This window comes from Lynx rufus, unplaced genomic scaffold, assembly GCF_022079265.1.
Source record: "Lynx rufus isolate CCGP_SWC_20201006 ecotype Redwood Valley unplaced genomic scaffold, mLynRuf1.p SCAF_3, whole genome shotgun sequence".
NCBI lineage: Eukaryota > Metazoa > Chordata > Mammalia > Carnivora > Felidae > Lynx > Lynx rufus.
Window position 1 is genome coordinate 129360503 of NW_025814845.1, and position 18440 is coordinate 129378942.

At 39.8% G+C, this 18440-nt stretch overlaps 1 protein-coding gene across 1 annotated transcript in view; it reads right to left on the minus strand.

The window, feature by feature from the left end:
• Positions 1-18440, minus strand: part of DCHS2 (dachsous cadherin-related 2) — a 251423-nt gene that overhangs the window by 80640 nt on the left and 152343 nt on the right. The window contains exons 4-7 of the mRNA XM_047091507.1: positions 8437-8673; positions 6364-7380; positions 3520-3707; positions 2065-2164 (exon numbers count right to left, since the gene is read on the minus strand). Of these exons, the coding sequence (XP_046947463.1) occupies positions 2065-2164; positions 3520-3707; positions 6364-7380; positions 8437-8673 (1542 nt within the window). The remainder of the gene's footprint in view (positions 1-2064; positions 2165-3519; positions 3708-6363; positions 7381-8436; positions 8674-18440) is intronic.

Sequence of the window (18440 nt, forward strand, 5' to 3'; positions counted from 1 at the left end):
GTTGGATGAAGTACAAGCAAAGGTATGAATAACATAATATATACCATCATTTTTTTATATTGCTATGCCTCAAGTATCATTCTAGAAGCTAAGGTTTAAAAATAATCTATATTTCAAACATTCGGAACTATATGCTGAACATCCATGTAAACATTTCCAAATGCGTCAATTCGCAAAATTTCTTCAGAAGTTTTTAATAAATGACAGAGTAACACTACAGCGGAGGATCTGGGTATACTTCCAGATCACATTCCCCTCCTTCTCCGTAACTAGACCCTTTTCAAAAAGTAGTGGTTTATGTTTCTAGTACATATATCATGAGTAATATATCACATGGTTTTATTTCCTTCTAAATAATGGTATTAGAGCAGGATTAGAGCTTAATACATTAATTTTTCTGTGTATGTCCGTGTGTGTGTGTGTGTGTGTGTGTGTGTGTGTGTGTATGCAACAGGCTCATTATCACTCAACAATCCATCACATTGTCCTTAGGATCTTGAACTTCCCCAAGCATGAACATGATACTCCTTTTCATTTCATTCTTCTTTAAGATCTTTCATTGATATTTTGTTATTTTCTGGGGCGCCTGGGTGGCTCAGTCTGTTGAGCGACCGACTTTGGCTCAGGTCGTGATCTCATGGTTTGTGAGTTCGAGCCCCACGTCAGGCTCAGAGCCTGGAGCCTGCTTTGGATTCTGTGTCTCCCTCTCTCTCTGCCTCTCCCCCACTTATGCTCTGTCTCAGAAATAAACAAACATTTAAAAAATATTTTGTTATTTTCTACTTTAAAGGTCTTGAATGTCTTTCATTGAAATTTTCCTCCCTCTGCTCCTATCAGGATGATCCTGATTTGGAGGGTTTTGAAACATATTATGTAAGGGGCTCTCTTTAAGAAAAATAAGACCATATTACAAATATAAATTGTTCACTGCCCCCTACTCCCATCCCAGAAGAGCCCTTCAGGTGAAGGCCCTGAAACTTAAACTCCATTACTTCACAGTAAATCTGCCCCAATATCCTATGGTTTTCTTTGTTACAGTGAGTGAGATCTTTGAAAATGTGCTTCGTTTTTTTAAATGTTAGTGGTTTTTGTATATTGACATAGTTCCCAGAAGGTTTTTATCTTATTCATTCCAATGGTTTGGCTGCAGGATCTTTTGGGTTTTCCAAGTGGACATTATCTGCATAATAGGTAATGTTATCTCTTGCCTTCTTATGTTTGTCACAAACATGACAAAGCAACAAATATCTTTTGAAAAGAGTATAAAATGCAATGCCAACTAAAGCTTATCACTGGAACAAATCTGAGACTTGTACGTTCTAAAACAAAAACATAAATATGAAGTTCGAACATACACACACATATATATATGAATGTATGTGACCTTTTCCAGGTATGGTTTACTTTGACCTTAAGAATATTTAGTCTTCATAAAGATTCATAGCTTCTTGGTACTCATAATCATATTTCTTTATACTTAATACAATTTTGATTCGCTAAATACTTTATTTTCAATAAAAGTTGATATGCATTTCAGATTACTGAAAAATATTCATTAAGGTGGATGGTTGGTTGGTTTCTATTTGAGACACACAAAAACCACTATGATTTTACATTACATTTTTAAGTTATTTTGAATTTTTCTAATGTTTATTTTTGAGAGAGAGAGAGAGAGAGAGAGAGACAGAGAGACAGAGTGCAAGCAGGGGAGGGGCAGAGGGAGAAGGAGACACAGAATCCAAAGCAGGCTCCAGGCTCTGAGCTGTCAGCACAGAGCCTGACGTGGGGCTCGAACTCACAAACTGTGAGATCACATGACCTGAGCCGAAGTAGGATGCTTAACCAACTGAACCACCTGGGGGCCCCAATTTCGTATATGTGCTGCCAAAGCAAGCACAGTTATTTTTTTAAAATAAAGGTGATTCTAGATAATAACAAATTTATTTTGTTTGTACCTGGTGTTATTTTCATCATTAACCATTTTCCCAGAAGAAGGTAGATAGTTGGTAGACAAAAGAGAAAATTCTAAAAGCTCTTAATTCTTTTATGAAGGGTGACTTTTACCTGGAGATACTGAATATACGACTTCTGCATTGTTTCCTTCGTCAAAATCCTTTGCAAACACAGTTGTCACCAACATATTTACTGGCTGACCTTCCAGAACCTGTTATTAAAACAAACGGCTTAAAAATTAGTCAAAGTTTAGAAAGAAATATGAATCTTTAAGTGAAAGAACACATTACTACTAAGCATTTTGAAAACTATTTTAAACATTTAAAAACATTTAAACATTTAAATATTTAAATATTTAAACATAAAAACATTTAAACATTTTAAAATCCACATATAACTCAAATGTCTACCACATAAATTATATAAATAATTTTTACATAAATGCAAATCCATGAAAAGAAACAGCACTATAAATTTAAGTCTTTCACTCAATTTGGACAGACTATTTGCAGCATTTGAACTAATTTTGAGGGAAAAAAATAAAATTGACTAAATGACCTTAGATTTTGGACATATTTTAAGAATTTTAGCATCTTCTCATTCCCCAAATATGCTAGAGATTGATATAAACCTTTATTTCAGGGAACACACCTAATACAGGTAGCATACCTCATTAGTTAACAGGAACTTTTCAGAGGATTTTGAAACGTACACGTGGAGTTGAACTCCAAGTGAAGAGTCCTGTTACACTGCCATGGGATATTTTAATGATATAATTAAAATCAAAATGATACCATAAGAACGCTTTGCTTTGGTAGAATTTTCCTTAAATACAGCTTTGGAGGATGATTTTAAAGCTATTAACTGTCTCGGTACCTTTTTTGAGTTGTTCAATATGCATATCTGAACACAGTTTGAGTGTACGGTTGTTTTGGAGTATAGCTTCCAAGCTTTTTATTCATTCATTTAAAAAAGTAAAGTACCTCCAACATATATTTATTAATTATGTACATAAACAAATATTCTAACTTACTATGTGTACTATAAACCATAGAAAACGTGGAGATGAAAAAGATGAAATAAATATAGACATGAGAAATTTCTGCATGTGCTACCAAAGATCAAATTTTATAATCTCTGGTTGCACGTCTACTTTAGAGCTACAAATTGTTCCCCTATATTTAACTAATCAGCTTAGAGATGGGTACGAATCACCCAAAAGGAACTCTGCACAAAGAGATGCATGCAAGTTACTGGAAAAATAATCCACACTCGAGCATTACTGACAATGGGACACCATTATGTTTGGGCGCAATGGGCAAAACTGCATTATCATTACACTAGATGGGTGATCTCAAATAGCACGTACAATCATTTTTTTTTAATTTATGGGGGTTTTTTGTTTTTTGTTTTGACATGTGAATAATTTCTAGATCTTCTGGAAATGTATGCATTGCCACACCAAGGCTGATTTGATAAATTCACACATTTGACCACAAGATGGTGCTCAAAACAAATGACTAAGAACATTACAAATTCATTGCAAGGTTACTTCACTCTACAAACCTTGACGTGCAATTCCTTTCCAGGGAGACACTGTGGGAAATATGGCCTGTTGTCGTTGATGTCAGTAACTGAGACGTAAACCACCATGCTGGCGTTTCGTGGTGGGGAGCCATGGTCGGTCACTAGGACAATCACCTGATGGTGTACCTGATGCTCATGGTCCAATGCCACCCAACTGATCAATTCGCCTAAGGAATATGGAGTAGAACAAAAGAGGCTGTCACCACGTACTAGAATCTTGCCAGTATGAACCACATCCAAACTAAATCACAGAAAGGAAAACCAGATAGAGAACTCAGAGTAAATGCACAGTTTCCAAGATGATGTATATTAGTAGTTTGATTCCACTGTTAAATTGCCTGAAGTTTCTCCTGAAAATACCACTTTAAATTTGTCCGTCTTTGTATTTCAAACTATCTACCATTGACCATTTGAACTAAAAGAAAAATGCATTCATAAAAATAAATGATGAAGTACTCCATGTGAATTTTGTAATAATTTAGAAGATTTAAAATTACAGCGTATCCTTTTTAAATTATTTATCTATTTATAATTTATTTTTAATGTTTATTCATTTTTGAAATAGAGCATGAGCAGGAGTGGGGCAGAGAAAGAGGGAGACACAGAATCCGAAGCAGGCTCCGGTCTCTGAGCCGTCAGCACAGGGCCCGACACGGGGCTCAAACTCATGAGCCATGAGATCATGCCCTGAGCTGAAGTCGGCACTTAACCGACTGAGCCACCCAGGCACCCCCAGCATATCATTCTTCATACTGCTTTATAAAATCATGAAAAGCAGCTCTGACATTACAAGTTCCGGGTTTTTGGTCTCAGTTTCTCCACCTCAGAGACTTCAGCCGTGGAGACTCAGGCAGAAAATCGCAGCTACCTCCACCTGCTGCCAGGGGCATTGGAGGCCACATATTCTCTCCCCAAAGCCCAGCTCCTGCTTCAGGGCACCACCGCCATTAACTTCCTCACTCCTTATGGAAATATCTATTTGTGAGAAAGTCAATACGAAGCGACTTCCTGTTACTTTTGCCCTCTTCATCCAAATGAAATGACAGTGTGTAAAACAAAACAAAAAGTGAAATTAGGAACAGAAAGGAAAATTCCTGTTTGGGTAAGGTGCCGAACTGTTGAGCCGAAACCCAGTGTTTACCACATAAACTACATTTATGTAGTGTTTACAAGATTTTTTGACAAAAATCACATACACAGCAACTGCATTTTGAGAGTTCCAAACTGTACTTCTCCCCTGAAAACCCTACACCCTGAATGGCAAGCACATTTTTATTTGACGAACCAACTCCGATTGACAAGTAGCAGTCTGGCGGGCAGTGGTGAAAAAGACTATGGAGTCCAGCGTGGTGCTGCACACAGGAAATGCCAAGGCAGGCTGGGCTTCCATGGGAGCCAGTCCAGATCACCACAGAGACCGCTCAGAGCATCAGGGTGGGGGGGCAGGCACGCCACCATGCTCTGAAGGGTGGTCTCAACTCCTATGTTGCCACACTGCACTCATCCCTGGTGAACGGGAATACAGAAGGTAGTCTTCCAAGTCCCTTCACTGACTTTAGCTCTCTTCCCTTCAGAGCAGGACAACGAAGCACAGCAGGAATTATCCCTTCTAGTCATGGTGAGGAAACTGAGCTCTGAGGTTAAACTACTTGCTTAAAAGCCATATATCAATTCGAGGAAAGGACACCTGGTCTTTCTGAATCTGGGTGCTGGATAATCGCAGGAGAGAGAAAATCATAGGGGAGCCAACTGTATATTTTAATTTATTTTTTAAATACCAAGTGAAAAAAAAAAAAACACAGGTGAAATAGAAGACCTACAAAACTGTCTACCGGAGGGAAGTAAAGAGCAAGCAGGTCGCCCTGTATAGCTAGGCACTTTGTGCCCTGCAGAGGGCGTCCCAGCTTGGGAGTGAATGAGAGCTGAAATCCAGTTTGCAGCCTCCCTGGCAAGTCATGTGCCCTGGTGTAAAGCTCCATCTGCTGGAGGAAGGGGCACCTGTTCCTAATTCACATAACAGGCACTTCATAAAGGCTTGAAGTTAATCAGAAGTGAATTCAAATTCTGTCCCACTACAGGGCAGGGGGTACCAGTTACAAAGGCTACAACATAACCGTATCTCCTGGAGTTGTATGAAGTGAAGGCCTTCTCTATTTCCTTCTAGCTCCATAACCTTGGGCATGTTGTTTGACCTATCTGAGTCGCAGTTTCCTCAGCTATATGATTGCAATATCAACGTATTTCATTTGTAGGTGGTTGCAGAATGAAATAAAATCCTTGTAAATTTCTGAAATACAAGTTTAAAAATATAATAGCATTTTTACATTTAACTTCATAATGAAGACTTGGGAAAATACCCAGTGGAAATATTTGCCCTTTCACCATGGTTCCCTTACCAGAATGCAAATGGGGAAATACATCAATAGAGTGATTTTGAAATCTTACCTGATGGATTATTTTCTAGTTTTACATTGATGACACTTATCTCTTATAAACTATTTGGCATTTAAAAAAAATCTACAAGTGAAAAAGAATGGTCGGGGGTAAAATCAGACTTTGCACAAGGATTCATTCAGTCCAATTCTGACCATACCTCTAATTCAGAATAAGAACCATATATTGGCAATATGTCGGTGTGAGGGAAGAGAAGAATGAATCATTACATGTGAAATTCTATTCAATTTTGACTTCATTTTAAAATCACAACATTCTAACTATCTACTAAAAACTGTCACTGCATGTTTGTACTAACGTTATAACTAAAAGATTTGAGTTTTGTTAATTTCAAGTTTAAAGGAGTAAGTGGAAGCTACAAAATGCTACCTGTGTTAGGATTCATCTTGAAGAATTTTCCATCAGACAAAAGGAAATATGACAGCTGTCCATTCTTTCCCGAGTCTCTGTCAATTGCTGTAATTTTGCCTATTACCCCTTGGGGAACAGGGCTCTCCTCGACTTTCAAAAACAACACATCATGCAAGAAGGTAGGGGAATTGTCATTCTCATCCAGGACATGAACAATTACTGAAGTGCTCACATTTTGCGACAATCTGTCCTCCAGGATCCAGGCAAACACTCTAAAATTATATGTCTGTGTGGATTCATAGTCAAGCTGTCGCCGCAAATAAATCCAACCTGTGTGAGGGCGGATGCCAAACACAGCAGAGTCCGCGCTGGGTTCCAGCGAGTACAGGAGCTGCAAGCTTGCACCCTGTGGCCCAAGTGGGTAGGCGTGTATTTGCAGTATTTGGGTCATCAGTGAGACAGACTCACTAACTTCCACTTGATAGACCAAGTTTGCAAAAGTCAAAGACGGGCTCTGTTCTTGCTCTTCGATCACAACTGTCAGCACTAACAGGGATGCCTGAGGAGGAACGCCCAGGTCCTGGGCCATGAGAGTTAGTGTGCACTTCTGGGGCGTCCCACTTCCCAGACTCTGATTGAGGTACACCACACCAAGCCCCGAGTCAATGGAAAAGATGCTTGGATTCTGGCTTGCAATGGTGTATCGGATGAATCCATTCTGCCCACTGTCTTTGTCTTGTGCACGGGCAAGGTACAAGGCTGTGCCAGGCAGTGTGGTCTGGGATATTTTAACCTCATCAGAGGCTTTGGGAAATACTGGATGGTTGTCATTGACATCGATTACAGTTATGTTGACCTCTGTACTGCCGTAAGCAGGGGAGCCGCCGAGCTGCGCCTGCACCGTGAGCACAACCACGGGCTGGGTTTCGTGATCCAGAGGCTTCTGGGTTCGAATGACGCCCAGCCACGGGTGAATAGAGAACTTTCTGTCCAGATCACCAGAGGAGATTCTGTAAGAAACTGGCTCTGAGGAATCTGGGGAAAAAAAGGTGGGGAGTGTGGGGGCAGAGAAAGAGAAAACAATCACCATATGCCAAAAGAATGCACCTACTGGAAATACTGAAAACTGAAAGCATTAATCTATACTACATCCACAGAAAACACTATGCAATGTGTTACCTCTTCCTCAGCTCCCCAACGTCTCCTGGAAAGTGGATATATGGCTAAGATGTATTAGTGGACAAAGGTAATGTCCAATGGACAAGGAGCAAGCCCCAGGTTTCACTCTCTGCCTTTCAGTAGTTTTGCATTAAGCAAAAGAGAAAGATGTTCAGAAAATAATTTGGATGCCTATTTTACATATTTGGGGAAGACAGGTTAAGTTTATGCTTGATGCTTCTCTATATCTACCTAGGAATGGCAAATAACCCCCCAAAAACAGTAAGGGAAGGGAAAGAGGACAGAGAAGAAATGGACTGTAAGCAGGACAAGATCTTTAGACAGGCAATTCACTTCAGGAATCTACCCTGCAGAGAAACCTCTATAAGTCATACATGGACATTTGCATGAATATTGCAAGGACTAGCAAAAAATGATTGTAAATCATTCAAATTAATAGCAAAACATGTTTATATCTAAGTGAAAGGACTATGCAATCTTTTTTTAAATTAAAACAGAATGATGTCCAGTTACTTGGAAAACTGTCCTCCATCTATAAAGTGGGGAGGAAAGGATAACTGTAAAACAAAAAATGTAGTAGGACATATTTTCATAAAAAATTTTAAAAGTGTGTGTGTGTGTGCACACGAGCGCACATGTGTCTATTTGGAGGAGTGGGTTATAGATACACGCTTTCTATATTATAATCATTCTGTATTGTTTTAAACTTCTAAAAGTATTTATTACCTTTTTGATTAGGAAAAATTGTAGGATAGAAATAATGTTGAAAGAACAAAGAGTGAGTCACAGATTGTGTGGTCTCCATTCTTCTTGCATGGAGGGAGGAAAAGATTCATTCAAGATGGCACAGCCGAAGAAAACACAAGAAATGATTCCAATAATGGACTTTAACAGGGCATAAGAAGTACTCACTCAAGGACTCTTTTGCTTTCACTGTTCCCACAGGACTGTCTTCAAGTACATCTTCATAAACTGAGAAAGTATACTTAGGCCTTTCAAATTCAGCAGGTGCCAGCATTGTCTGAAGAATGTGTATAGTGATGTCAGCATTAATGACAGATGTGAGCCCGCCACCGTCTCGAGCACAGACCATCAACAGAAGTGTAGCGGATTCCAAATGACTAAGAGTTGATGTTAAGTAAATAATTCCTGGGTAGGGGAAGGGAAGAATTGAAAAACAGGGAACATGAAATAAATACATAAATACTGATGAGCCAATCTGCTAACTCTACCGTGATAGTTAATTTTATGTCAACTTAACTGGGCCATGGAGTGCCCAAACATCTGGTCAAACATTATGCTGCATATTTCTGTGATGGCGTTTTGGAGGAGATTAATGTTTAAATGGGTAGACTAATTCCAGCAGGTTGCCCTCCCTGATGTGGATGGGCCTTGTCCAACCAGTTGAAGGCCTAAATACAACAGAAAGGCTGACACTTCCCTGAGTAAGGGCGATTCCTCATGCCTGACTCCCTTTGAGCTGAGACTGTTTTGCTTTGTTTTGTTTTGTTTTCCTGCCTTCAGAATTATACTGAAACCTCAGCTCTTTCTAAGTCTTGAGACAGCCAGTCATCAGACTGGAACTACATCATCGGTTCTCCTGGGTCTCCAGTTTACCAACCCACTTGCAGATCTGGGGACTTATTTGCCTCCATAATTACATGAGCTAGTTCCTTGTAACAAGTCTCTTTATATCTATCTGCCTATCTATCTATCTATCTATCTATCTATCTATCTATCTATCTCTCCTACTGGTTATGTTTCTCTAGAGAACCCTAATAGCTCTATCTTCCAATACAAGAACTTGAGCATATTTGCAAAATGATGTCCAAATTCTGTCAGGTAAGCAATATTTTCCTAGAGCTTAAACATTAGACATCTTGGAAGTACATCAGTTCACCAGTAAACAGAAATTGTGTCACCTTTGTTAGGACTTACAACCATATCACCAGCCCAGGATGATGGGATAGTTGAGTATGACCCCATCATCCAATGTAATCTCAGCTAATTCAGGACTGTAAAATGATCACAATCTGCCCGGGCTTCAGGATCCTAACTCTACAGGATGAAACTAAAATTTCACCTTCTGAAGTATTTGATATGTGACCTCAACTAGTGTAGGGAAGCTCTCTTGCTCAATTGGCTTTATTCTGTCTTTGCTGGTGAGAAGATATAATGTTGATAGCTATGGGTAAGAAAATTTAAATAAGTGCTAAAACCATAGGGACAAGAGTGGCAAGTTGGGCTTATGTAAATAGTGTGTGTGAGAGGAGAACCTGTGAATGGTTAAGTTGGGGAAGGATCCAGTAATGCTGAGAAAACCAATTATTTAATATTATTAACACGACCCTTTTGCATGCTAGTTTGAAAACATGAAAATGGATATAACCAGCTTCAGAAATAAACATGTTAGGTTTTTTTTTTTTTAAAAATTTTTTTTTCAACGTTTTATTTTTATTTTTGGGACAGAGAGAGACAGAGCATGAACGGGGGAGGGGCAGAGAGAGAGGGAGACACAGAATCGGAAACAGGCTCCAGGCTCTGAGCCATCAGCCCAGAGCCGGACGCGGGGCTCGAACTCACGGACCGCGAGATCGTGACCTGGCTGAGGTCGGACGCTTAACCGACTGCGCCACCCAGGCGCCCCACATGTTAGGTTTTTAAAAAATTTTTAATGTTTATTTATTTATTTTGAGAGAGAATGAGTGCAAGTGGGGGAGGGACAGAGAGAGAGGGAGAGAGAGAATCCCAAGCAAATTCCTCACCATCAGCATGGAGCCTGACATCGGGCTCAATCCCAAGAACCGTGAGAGCATGACAGGAGCCAAAACCAACAGTCAGCTAGCTACGCAGATGCCCGAACATGTCAGGTTGTTTTAGAGAAAGAAAAAAACATGCAAACTTATTACATGAATTTACATACAGATACATGTAGGTGGACTTGGTGGAATCTATCACAATACAGTCAATCGGCTACAAGTGTAAGTTAAATGAAGGAATAGTGTGGTTTTTGCCAGTTTGTGAGAGGCTGGTGAAAGCATCTGAATGGTCAGCTTCCTAGGCATAAAAAAAAAAAAAAAAAATGACACCCATTCATTTTTTTTCTTTTTAAAAAATTTTTTTTTAATGTTTATTTATTTTTGAGAGAGAGACAGAGTGTGAGTAGGGGAGGGGCAGAGAGAGAGGAAGACACAGAATCTGAAGCAGGCTTCAGACTCCACGCTGTCAGCACAGAGCCTGATGTGGGGCTTGAACTCACGAATCTTGAGATCATGACCTGGGCTGAAGTCGGACGCTTAACCAACTGAGCCACCCAGGTGCCCCGAGTTTCTTTCTTTTTTAAGTCAAAATCTGTCCTCTCACAACTCCAATTTCTTGTTTTTATTTGTACTAGAAGTTTAATATGTTTTGTATCTCTTTAACAGAGCACATCATCAATAACCAAAGTCAAATATCTTTCCTGACAACTTCCCATTTTCCATAACAGTTCCTTACCTAACATGATTTTAAGTCCTTTCACTCATGGTTGGTTCATTTCTCCTGAACATGCTCCAAGTTGATTGGTGAACACATAGTTGCAGATACAGTATATTACAAAAAAGAGTATAAACACTCCTTATTAGAATACTTATAAAGTATTAATGTAACCAAGTATTCTTACACCAGCTATAGCAGCCATATTAAAATTAGGTTCATGCTGACTCCACCAAAGCATTCAATACTTACCACATATATTTCTAAGTCAGATTCTTCCCATCTGTTATTGATGAGCTTTAAAAATTATTATGAAAATATATGGTTGGTTAAAAAATAAAAGCTCAAATAATACAGAAGTGTCTGTCTACAGAAGAAAATGAAAAGTCTCTCTAAGCCCCCAATCATCCTTGTTCCCTGGGTATATATTCTTCCACAGTTGACTCAATTCCGATTACAGAGAAATATTTGAAGGCTTCATTGTGCACTCTAGATGATTATTACAATTAAAGGATTAACATCTGCCTTAATTATACTTGGTCCTCCTGATTCCAGATGACTCCTTCTGAACCATTTTTCATACTTGTATTAGATCAGTCTTCCCAAAATCCAAGTCTAGACATGTCGGTGCCTCCCCAGGTTTCCAGGGTGAAGTTCAAGTGCCTTATCTAAATAAACCAAGTTGCTGGTAAATGAACCCTTTTCACCTCGGTAGCCCATCTCACCACTCTCTGTACAGTACTTTTGCCCTAAGCACAGTGAAATACCTATAATTTCCAGGATAGATCTTGCTCTTTTCCATTTAGATTACTGCATCCTCCTCCTAGAACAATCTCTTCATTTTTTCTGACTTCCAGTCACATTTTAAAGCACAGCTCAAGTCTCACCTGGTGCAGCTGACTTTCATATACCCTCCATTGTGCTTGAGATCTACCTTCTATGATCCTACAGTGGCCTGTCTACACATGCTTATCATAAATTTAATGCATATTTTAATTAGCATTTTTAAATCTTTCTTATTCAGTCATGAGTTCATTAATTTACTTGATGATTTATAAATAAAATCAAAAGACAACATTTTGAAACAACGATTTAGTATCCCAATAATAAATGAAGAGTTCTGCAACAAAGGGGAAAAATACAAGTAAAACAAAAGTGAGGTCAGCAGTAGAGAAGGACAGATAGTTTAATTTTATTTTTAATGTTTATTTTTGAGAGAGAGAGAGAGCGAGCGAGTGAGCACATGAGCAGAGGAAACAGAGACAGAGGGAGACACAGAGTCCAAAGCAGGCTCCAGGCTCTGAGCTATCAGCACAGTACTTGATGGTGGGCTCGTAACAGCTCAGAGCCCTATGTGGGCTTGAACTTCTGGACCTCGAGATCAGGACCAGAGCCGCAGTCGGACGCTTAACCGGCTGAGCCACCCAGGTACCCCAGGACAGATAGTTTAAATAAGAAAGAAAGGCACATGAGTAAGTATGATAATGTTCAAACTGAATAAAAATAAAAACAGAAATGTGAAAGGAAAACAACTGCCTCTTGTTTTTACTCTAATGTTTGTTACAAACTTTTTAAGTGATGAGACTCAGGGATAATAAATGATGTGGTTTTATTGTACACTGTTCAAAAGCACTTAGACATTATGTATCAATCTGTAAACCATTCATATTCAGTAACCTAGAAGCCTGCCCTCTGCTCACAGAAGTGCATAGAAAGAAATGGAGAGGATGTCTTTTGCAATATCACAAGTGACTTTACTATCCATCAAGAAGAGAATGAATGGGGGTTCTGGGGAGGATGGCACAGTAGGAGGACCCTAGGCTCACCTTGTCCCATGGATACAACTAGATAACGCTCACATCGGTGTAAATAACCCAGAAAATGACCTAAAGCCTGGGAGAACAAGCTCTACAACTAAATAGAGGGAGGGGGCCACATCGAAGAGGATAGGAAGGGCTGAGACAGGGTCTAGAAGTAACTGGACTCAGGGGCTGTCTTCAGGACAGGACAGTGCCTGTAAGGAGTAGGGAAAGAAAAGAGACCCCCACATGGGGGAGCCCACATGGGGAGGACAATCCCCATAACATTTGGCTTTGAAAACCAGAGGAGCCCAAGTTTGCATTCTTACAACTTAAAACTTAAAACTTGGAATTTTAAAAAATCAGCAGGCTCTGGGAGAGCTGGGAGGGTGAGAGGAAACTGAATCCTTGCCCTTAAAGAGACAGCATAAGGAAAGAATGAATGGTTCAATACAATGTGTATATTAATACAGTAGAATATTAGTGTAGCATCTAAAACATATATATACATGTTTTCATGTAGAAGGATTTTACATGCTACATTTTATATGGAAAAAAATTGTAAAAATCAATCTATAGTATCAATTCACTGTGTTAAAAAAATTCATACTGTATAAATATTTTTAAAATAGTCTCCACTGTGAAAAATCCATGAAGTACTGCTAACTGAGAATGTTAGATTACAGAATATGTAAAATATAATCATAAACACTAACACATACTTTATATGTACCGTACCCCCCCACACACACACACACGGAGAAAAATATGCATGCTGGAAAACATGGAAGGATCTGAACAACTATAAAGAGAGAATATCTTCTATGGGTTGAGACTATGGCACAGCTCATTACCTGCTTCTTACCTTCCTATAGTTTTTATTTTTTAATTTTTTTTTATTATTTACTTTTGAGAGAAAGAGACAGAGTATGAATAGAGGAGGGACAGAGAGAGAGAGAGGGAGACACAGAATCTAAAGCTGACTCAAGGCTCTGAGCTGTCAGCACAGAGCGCGATGTGGGGCTCGAACCCACAAACTGCGAGATCATGACCTGAGCCGAAGTCGGTCGCTCAACCAACTGAGCCACTCAGGTGCCCCTTACATTCCTATGGCTTTAATTTTTTTTTTTAATTTTTTGAACGTTTATTTATTTTGGGGACAGAGAGAGACAGAGCATGAACGGGGGAGGGGCAGAGAGAGAGGGAGACACAGAATTGGAAACAGGCTCCAGGCTCTGAACCATCAGCCCAGAGCCCGACGCGGGGCTCGAACTCGCGGACCGAGCGATCGTGACCTGGCTGAAGTCGGACGCTTAACCGACTGCGCCACCCAGGCGCCCCAACATTCCTATGGCTTTAATGAGCATATGTGCTATGGACTTGTGTCCCCTAAATATTCATATGTTGAAGTCCTAATCCCCAATATGACTGCATTTGGAGTAGTAATTAAGGTTAAATCAGGTCATAGGGGTGGAGTCTGATCTTATAGGACTGGAGAGAACTCACTCTCTCTCCAACATGTTAGAATAATGAGAGGAGGCAACTGTCTACAAGCCAGAAGACCTCTCAACAGGAATCAAGTCCACTTAGCATACCACTCCCAGGGTAATTTTCCTTAAATACCACCATGACGTGCTAAGGCTCAAAATCCTCGTGTCATTCCTTATTCCCTACACAAATCAAGTTTGAACTTCTCCGTCATGCTTTTAAAGTGCTTCATAAGTGACCTCACTCAGTGTAGCTTTCTGTCATTCTGTAGCCCATCTCTTCAGACATGATGATCTCCTACTGCCATAAATATGTAATAAGTATGGCGATGAAAACAGCTCATGGGGTGCAATCATAGAGCCACTTGTTTTCTCCTATTCAAATTTATTTCGTATGGCTCACTGTTCTTCCCCTGCATCTAAGTGAAAATTAAGGAGGCTCCTATAATTTCCACAGTCACTGTCAACCCGTTAAAATTCTTTCTTTTGTTCCATACAAATTGTAGTAAATTATTTGTTCTAGTTTTGTGAAAAATGCTGTTGGGGTCTTGATAGGAATTGCATCAAATCTATAGGTTGCTTTGGGTACTACGGACATTTGACAATATTAATTCTTCCAATCCATGAGCATGGAATACCTTTCCATTTGTTTGCGTCATCTTCAGTTTCCTTCATTAGTATCCAACCATTTTTAGAGTACAAGTCTTTTTACCTCCTTGGTTAAGTTTATTCCTAGGTATTTTATTCTTTGTTAGTTTAAGTCACAAAACCATCTCAATTTAATAATTTGAATATGAAGGTCCATTAATAATCAAAACTCAAAACTGGATTCAAATTTCAGGCGGGACACAGGCTGCAAGTCAGAAGTAATTTCCCCATCTAGCTCTTCTCCCTCATCTTGCTAACAGTGTGAGTTCCTGACCATCTAGGATGGAAGGAAGGGGAAAAGAGGGAAGGAGAGAGGAGCAGGGACATTCTGACTTGACAGGCACTATTGGGGTGGCACTCTTTGGCCGGGCAGCTGTTTAAAAGCCACTTTCTCTTATGGATGCTGTCATTGTTTTTTTGGAGAAAGCTTCAAACCTCCAATCTGAAGCTGCCTTAACCGAGGTGAGCACATCTCTCTTTAGACAGGTCACTTTACTGCTTGCTTCTTTGATGCCTACAAAGCTAGAAATGTTCAAAACTCCTCCTGCTGGCCCTTTCTGGGCAGCATCTGAAATGATTCTACACCCAGGTTGTCGGCTCTCTCCCTCACAAATGACCCACATCCAGGAGAGACCATTAAGTACTCTTTGCCCCTATAAACTCCTAGAGTTTGTCTCCATTCGGAAACCTCTTCTTGTATTTTTTAAAATTTTTTAAAGTTTATGTTTGAGAGAGAGAGACAGAGAGCGTGCATGGGGGAGGTGCAGAGAGAGAGGGAGACACAGAATCCAAGGCAGGCTCCAGGCTCTGAGCGGTCAGCACAGAGCCTGATGAGGGGCTTGAACTCATGAACTGTGAGATCATGACCTGAGCCAAAGTTGGATGCTTAACTGACTGAGTCACCCAGGTGCCCTGGAAACCTCTTCTTTATTCCATTGTTAGACACTCCCTCTTTAGATTTCTGATGTGAGAGTCTGACTTCAGTCTGCTAGCACCAAACTGAAGGAACACATACTAAGTTCTCTAAGTGGTCAGTAATGTGTAGGCGTCTCACCGGAGGAGAACTCACAAGTCAAGAGCAGCTCTCTGCAAACTATCAACTCTCTATCCACCTTTATTACCTTTGACGATGTGAGCGAAGTTCAGAATAATAAAATTTGTTTCCAGAGATCTCCTTTATAAATCTTACATTAAGTCTAGTATCCTCACTCAATGGGGAATTTACTATATCTGTATCTCTATATATATCTCAGCCCAAACCTACATTTTATTTTAATTTTTTTTTAATTTTTAATGTTTTATTTATTTTTGACAGAGAGAGAGACAGAGCATGAGCGGAGGAGGGGCAGAGAGAGAGGGAGACACAGAATCCGAAGCAGGCTCCAGGCTCCGAGCTGTCAGCATAGAGCCCGACACGGGGCTCGAACTCACAGACCGTGAGATCATGACCTGAGCTGAAGTCAGACGCTCAACCGACTGAGCCACCCAGGCGCCCCCCAAACCTACATTTTAATTTCTGGTTGCAAATGTTTACTAATTCCCATCTTAATGTCTTCATGTATATTGTTTGCTTCTCCTGAATCACTATTCATTCTTCCCTCTTGCTTGACCAAATGTGAGCTGTCCTGTGAGATTCATCTCAAGTTCTATGGTCCTTAATCCCTTTCTTGAATACTCTAGATTTTCCAGAGCTTTCTTCTGAGGGCCTACACTCTTTACAGTCATTACTGTGATCGATACATGGAGTTTACCCTTAACGTTTTGATTGCATGGAGGCTAATGCTAAATTACCATAAAGGGATGATGGGACTATAGGGCCTGTAAACTTGATTGTCCCTGAAGTGTGAAAGTGTTTTTTCAAAAATATGATAACCCAAAGGGTAGCTGATGAGTCCAGGAAAAGCAGAAAAAAGAGAGGCAAATAATAGGTACACATCCAGGTCCAGGCCACAGAAAGGAAGAGATACTATTAGCAAATAGACTTTCCTATTTTTTTTTTCAGACTTTTCATTTCACTCTCAATGAAAAGCAGAGGAAAGCACAGTGCTGTTAAGTCAGCAAGCTGTAATATTTTTGTTCTACTGGCAAGGGTAGCTTTATTATGGGAAAGATCCATCAGGTTATTTAAACCCTGGTACCCCTAAACATTAAGATTATTTCATGCTCTATTTTTGTAGTGTTTACTTATTTAAAAACAGTTTTAATGTTTATTCATTTTTTTTTTTTTGAGAGACAGAGAGAGAATGAGAAGGGGAGGGGCAGAGAGAGAGGGAGACACAGAATCCGAAGCAGGCTCCAGGCTCTGAGCTGTCAGCGCAGAGTCCGACGCGGGGCTCGAACTCACGAACCGCGAGATCATGACCTGAGCCAAAGTCGGAGGCTTAACCAACTGAGCCACCCAGGCGCCCCTCTCATTCTCTTCTTTAAAAATCAGTGCCCATTTATAAACTTTTTAAGATACGATTTTGTTTTTTCCACGGTCTGTCCCGACAGAAAAGTTAGGCTGGACATGAAGCCTCCAGTGTTCAGTTCCTATGATATTATGGTTTCTACTACAGCCTGATAGTTGAATTGGCACTTGGCTTGATGCATCAGTAGAATGAGCTTGCTTCATGTAAGTCTGATGATAAGAGGAGGAGGAGGAGGAGGAGAAGTGGTAGTTGATATAAGGAACAAGCACAGAGATGAAAAGAGTTATTGGAGCTGAGGCCACAGCGGAAAGCAGAGCAGATCATGAAAGCCCCTGTAGACCATAACAAAGATCTGGCCTTCAGCCAAAGAGCCATGGAAAGTCACTAGAATATTTAAGGCAGGGGAGTAAAATGACCAAATATGTCTTTATATTTGAACAAAGTCTAGTTTATGTCTCTACGTATGAATTTTATTAGGCCTCTTTTGAGCAGTTACTATTTATTTTTACTTTCAAAGCCAATCTTGTGTAGTGAAGCAATTCCTATTAAAGACCAGGAAGAAGCTAGTGAGTTTCTTTGAACTAATGCTGACCACTTAGAAGAGGGAAGTATTAGGATTAATTTTGTCCTTCTACATGCTGAATGTTTCAAAACATTCACTTTTTTTAGCACTTGAATATAAAGAGGCTCAAGAAAACCCATTTACATGAATGCAACATTTTTTATTTTTTATTATTTTTTTATATTATTTATTTTTGAGAGAGAGAGTGCAATGCGCGCAGGGGAGTGGTGGGGGAAGAACATCTGAATCAGGCCCCTGCACTGACAGCAGCGAGCCTAATGTGGGGCTCAAACTCATAAACCCCAAGATCATGACCTAGCCAAAGTCAGATGCTTAACTGACTGAGCCACCTGGCACCCCTTGAATCCAACAACTTTAAATAAATGGAGGTGTCTATTAAAAGGGAGGGCCAAAAATTAATTATATACAGCTCTATAACATATATTACTTATAAATATGCATATATATGTAATAAATAACAAAATGGTCAATAAAATGGATGTCTCTTTTTGCCTATATTTTCAGCTTAGAATTT